Genomic DNA, 6,000 nt, shown 5'->3' on the forward strand with positions numbered 1-6,000 from the left:
GCTCTGATTGGCTGAGCCGAGGCGCTTGAGAACCAATCACTGCAGCGCTCAATGAACCAATCGCAGCCATCGCATCAGAATATTTCCCTTTTTTAGCATTTTGTTATGTTGTGGCCTCATGCTAATTAAGAAAACATATTCAATTTTTTCCCATCATTCTGCACTCCATACCCTATAATGACAAAGTGAAAGCCGAATGTTAGAAATCTTCGTAAATTTTCAAAGAATCCAACATTTTGCATTGACATTAGTATTGAGACCCTTTGGTATGAGACTTGAAACTTAGCTCTGGAGGCCTCTCATATCTCCTGATTATGTTGTAAATGTTTTTACGCCTTGGTAAATTCAGTCCACCTGTGGTAAATTCAGTTGACTGGACTTCATTTTAAAAGACACACCCCTGTCTATGTAAGGTCTCACATAGAGATGAGCGAGCGTACTCGGATAAGCACTACTCGCTTGAGTAATTGGCTTTATCCGAGTATCGCTGTGCTCGGGGCTAAAGATTCGGGTACCGGCACGGAGCGGGGAGCTGCAGGGGAGAGCGGGGAGGAACGGAGGTAAGATCTTTCTCTCCTTCTCTCCCGGCCCGCTCTCCCCTGCTCCCCGCTGCGACTCACCTGTCAGCCGCAGCGGCACCCGAATCTTCAGACCCGAGCACAGCGATACTCGGATAAAGCCAATTACTCTCACAGCTTACAATGCATATCAGAGCCAAAACCAAGTCATGAGAGGAAATAACTGCCTGTAGAACTCAGACAGCATTGTGTGGAGGCACAGATATGGAGAAGGCTACAAAAATTTTCAGCTGCACTGCAAGTTCCCAGGAGCACAGCGGCCTATATAATTCTTAAATGGAAGCATTTTGAAACAACCTGGAGTCTTCCTAGAGCTGGCTGACCCACCAAACTAAGTAATTGGGGGAGAAGGGCATTGGTAAGAGAGGTGATGAAGAACCCAATGGTCAATCTGGCTGAGCTCCAAAGATCCTGTTTGTAGATGAGAGAAACTTCCAGAAGGTAAACCATTAGGGCTCCTGCACACTTGGGTTTTTCTTGCACGTTTTCTTCACGCGATTGTTAATGGGACTTTCTAATGTTAAAAATGCAACGCACAAAAATGGCAAAGCACAAACTTGCGACGTGTTTTTAACATTAGAAAGTCCCATTGACAATCGCGTAGAAAAAACGCTGCGATATCGCGTGAAAAAACGTGCAAGAAAAACGCAAGTGTGCAGGAGCCCTTACAGCAGCGTGGAGCCAATCTAGGCTTTATGGCAGAGTGGCCAGAAAGAAGCCTCTTCTGATTAAACTGCCCTAGTGGCAGAGAAGAGGCTCACTGCAGCTCCCTATTGCCGGAGCTTAGATTTCTAGGTGATATCTTTTTTTATTTTTCATATCAGGGATCCCCGGGGCAAGGGGAAACACAGGAAACTTTATAACATTCACAGCGCATCAATATTCAAACTTTTTTTATCTGTGTGCTGGAACCAGGATGAGCAGTTCTGTAAATTGCCCCAGAGAGGGTTATGAAGGACCGACCATGACCTATCCTGATATATCTTTATATTGCATGCATTTGCTAGTCCTATACACATTGTACATTTACCAGTGATCCTTCAAATTCCTGTATCACATATTATAGTGTCCACGGATGCAGGGGCGTAACTAAAGGCTCAGGGGCCCTGATGCAAAAGGTGAGCTGGGGCCCCCCCTCTATCTGTATCTGTACCCGTACCCATACCTAAACCATGCTGCACAGAGACATAACGTGAAGCTTCTGGGCCCCAATGCAAAACCTGTAACAGAGCCCCCAACTATAATGCTTTATTCATAGTACTGGGCTCGCTATATGGAGAAGAGAGGTCTTATGGGCCCCCTAAGGCTCCTGGGCCCCTGTGTAACCGCATCCCCTGCACACTCTATAGTTACGCCCCTGCACGGATGTAGCAAGGTGCTTGGGCACTGCGATCTGTGAACATAAGCAGGTCTCAGAGAAGACCTGTTCAGCCAAAGCTCCGTTATAAATAGGGAAGGCACGCTGAGTTATTTCATTACCCATCTCTCCCTCTGGTGGATACTGATGAAAGCTCACATGCTGAAAAAGTCATTTGCAACCACTGCTTTTTATTTATCATTATAAGCCCTCTAGTGGCCTCTAGCAAATCCTTAATTACTTAATCCAGGTCTATGTTACAGGCACACTGATGCACTACAAATGAGAGATGAGTGTTCAAATGCTTGTTGCATCAGATTAATCACATCCGCTAGGGATGCTATATTATGGTACTGCCAGTGAGAAGGCTTGCAGAATGCTCACCAACATCTGACTTACAGCACTTGTAAAAAGAAAGGGTGGTTCATTTTTCTTAAGAGAGATTTGAAAGACTTGCATCTGATTTTGAGGCACATTGGGTTTCTGTTACTGTTGTCAAAGTTGGGGCAACTAGTTATTGGTAACTGCATGCGTGATAAAGGCATTGGAAAACTGATTGTTCCATTGGTCTAATATTGCATACGCTTGAAGGGGTTTTCCCACAACTTAAAATTGCTCTAAAACTGCTCTGTCCTTCCTGGTTGCTGCTGACCAGGACATGTGACTGCTGCAGCCAATCACTGGCTATAGAAGAGGCCAGTGATTGGCTGCAGCAGTCACATGTCCTAGTCAGCAGGAAGTACAGAGTGGCTGTGAAGCCATTTTAAGTAATGGGAAAACCCCTTTAAAGTCTACCTAGCAATATTTTGTAGCATAAATCAGTGGCATATGTAAATATAAGATCCTGTTTGTGGGATGACTTGTATTTTTCAGCGGCAACATTTATGTATAATATAATGTTTTGGTAAACTTTTACAAATTGCATTGGTGAGGTTGTGTGAGGGCCCATTTTTGCAAGGTGACCTGTAGATTTTATTGATACCGCTTTGAAGTACATGCAACTTTTTGATCATTTTTTTCCCCTCAAGTCCAGGTGAACAAAAAAGCACAATTCTGGCATTCTCATTTCTTAAAGTAACAGTATAAGATATAACAAACCATGTGATAAGATATCAATATACTGGGGAGCCAACCTGCCTGTGCAGGCTCATACAAATATACACATTACACATAGATATGGTAAAGTGTGATTGTTCTTAGTAAGAGAAACCAATACCTTTTAATGGCTAACAAAAATACATGTTGTTATAGCAAGCTTTCGAACCTACTCAGTGTGCTGTCTGAGGAAGAACCCTGAGTAGGTTCGAAAGCTCGCTATAACAACATGTATTTTTGTTCGCTTGTTCATACGATAAATCAGCTTGTCTAAAAGTACCCTTTGTCTATCTGTATATCTAATATTTAAGACTAAGCTTAGTGAGATGCAAATTTTTACTCAACCAAGTATACTATACAGTGGCAGGCATGACTTCCTAGCTGACTGCCTATTTGAGTTCCTGACTGTAAGTACGACCTCTTGCTGATCCTCAGTCTTCTTTCATGCTTCAGTATCCGGTTTCTCTGGAGGAATTTATCACTTCAGTAAGACCTAAATCCTTGTCTTTCTAGTGCAATGTTTTATTAGATAAAGATATTTAAGATAGTTTGGCCAATACTTGAAAAGTGAAGCCACTGTGAACAGTCAGGATTCATTCCCAGTAGAAGTGGCATATCACAATATAAAAAGAGCCTTTGTTAATATTCACAGGGGAAATAGTGACACGGGGGGATTGTTAGCCCTGAATGCAGTAAAGGCCTTTGATACATTTAAGTGGAACTTTTTTTTTTGATAGTTCTTGCTAAAATAGGATTTGGGAAGAGATATTTGTAATGAATTAAATTACTCTATAATAGCCATTATTAATATCAATGGGACATTATCTGACTCTTTTTTTCCTCTGACTAGAAGAACCAGAGAGGGTTTCCCACGCTCTTGCTCTTTTTTGTTATTTCACTTAAACCCTTAGCAGAAAGGATAAGAACGGGCAACACAATTACATGCTTTAAGGCCCATTTAGATACAATGACTATCACTCAAAATTCACTCAAAAGACATCTTTTAAGCGATAATCATTGTGTGCATTTACACAGCAAGATGATCGCTTAAAATTTGCTCAAACGGCAGTTTAAGTGACAGTTTTGAGCGTTCACTTTGCATAAGTGTGTAAATGAAGGCTCACGCTGTATGCAGAAGACAAGTGGAACCACTATCTTCTGCATACAGCTATTGTCTTCTCAGAGTGCTCACCTGGTATACAGCTGAGCATTTTGAGCGGGGTATGCAGAACACAGCTGGAGCGCTGTCTTCTGCATACTCCTGCTGTGTTCAAGGAGCGCTCAGCTGGTATACAGCTAAGCGCTCCAAGCGGGGTATACAGAAGACAGCTGGAGCACTGTCTTCTGTTGTATTCTCTGAGCGGGATACCAGCTGAAACAATAGTATCAGCGGTATCCCACTGAGAACTCAGCATGCGGTACTGATAAGACTCATCGTTGTCTTTCAGCTTCAGCAAAGAGCAGGATTGAGGCGCTTACCCCTAGGTCTTTTCAGACATGAACATGGCCGTCACCAGTGCCCAAACCTGGATTTGTCGCTGAAGACAACCCAGTTCCACTCCGTAGCGTCAAGTTTTGTTGATCATGTTACGGAGGCGAATGTTGTTAACCTTAAGGGGATCTGTGGCATAAAGCTTTGTATTACTACATAATGCTTAGTTTATGGACTTTTGCTTCCAGAAGATACTATATACAAACCTGTTTGTAGAAATGCAAAAGCAAAGCATGTTCTAACTTTTTGCCTTACCCGGTATTAAAATTTGTAATGTAGCCCTTCGTATCGGAGGAATATATAGTAAATCAATAGCAAATATGGTGGAAGATATCCATAATACACCTATGCTAAAACTAATATGTTTTCTTTCACAGGATGATTACCAGGAATATGAACCAGAAGCATAACACCCCTTCACCCTGGACCCAGCCACCAGCAGCATCAGCACAAAGATAGCTATAATGAAGATACTAATAATAATTAAAAAAAAATCCCCATATTCCTAATCCTGTCCTACCCCAAGAGGAGTGCGGTCTACCCATTCTCTTTCCTCAAAAAGCGAGCTCTTCCTCTACTCCACGTTCAGAGAGCCTCATGTGAAGTGGTTTTATGTATGGTAATCCTTAGCGTTGAGTCATAGTCCAAACAAAACTGGTGTTTGAAATAACAAAAAGCCCTTTGTAACGTATGAACCCATGAATGCATTGTACTTGTCTTTGCAGTCATAATGCCCCCGGGGAATTATTTCTGTTTCCCTCCCAGAGAATAATTGTCGGGGGTTTTTGGTGAATTTTGTCTATCATGATTTTCTTTTGTTCTGGTGTGTCCTCTTGTTCGGTAGCAGAGGGGCCTGCAACCACCTGCAATTGAACCAGCTGATATTCTTTTGTGTCTACCTACATAAATAAAGCATGTTCTAACTTTTTATAAAGACATGGTGAAAAACACCTACAAATGTTGTTTCCTCTTTAACAAAGTGGCCGCCCTAATTTTGTGCGCCTGCACTTCTTCAGTGGCCATTGCGTTGAGGGAAAAAACACAAAAAAAACTGTAGTCGTGGATGACTGACCTTTGACATAGTTTATTCAGTGTTCTAATGTGATATTTATTTTGCTGTTGTTTTTTATACATATATACACATATCTGAAACATATAAATGGGTTAACTTATTTGTGACTGTTCTGTAAAGCAGATAAAAATCTGTGAGAATCCATGCAGAAACTTTTCAATGTCCTTGTGTTCCAAATAATTTTGCAAAAGGAATAAAAAAAGAATTAACAAAACAATGATTGTTATTCTTGTATCATGTGACTTGATTAGACGCTGGGCACATATAACTCTATGTATCAGGGCATGTGATATGGGCTAGGACACAGGGCAGGTGGAGTAGGCACTAGAGATGAGCGAGCATACTCGCTAAGGGCAATTACTCGAGCGAGCATTGTCCTTAGCGAGTACCTGCCCGCTCAGAAGAA

General features: G+C 41.9%; 1 protein-coding gene across 1 annotated transcript in view; it reads left to right on the forward strand.

The window, feature by feature from the left end:
- Window positions 1–5,776, forward strand: part of SNCB (synuclein beta) — a 70,502-nt gene extending 64,726 nt beyond the window's left edge. The window contains exon 7 of the mRNA XM_066589836.1: window positions 4,900–5,776. Coding sequence (XP_066445933.1) covers window positions 4,900–4,932 — 33 coding nt within the window. The 3' untranslated portion in view covers window positions 4,933–5,776. The remainder of the gene's footprint in view (window positions 1–4,899) is intronic.
- Window positions 5,777–6,000: the final 224 nt, after the last annotated feature.

This window comes from Eleutherodactylus coqui, chromosome 2, assembly GCF_035609145.1.
Source record: "Eleutherodactylus coqui strain aEleCoq1 chromosome 2, aEleCoq1.hap1, whole genome shotgun sequence".
Taxonomy (NCBI): Eukaryota; Metazoa; Chordata; class Amphibia; order Anura; family Eleutherodactylidae; genus Eleutherodactylus; species Eleutherodactylus coqui.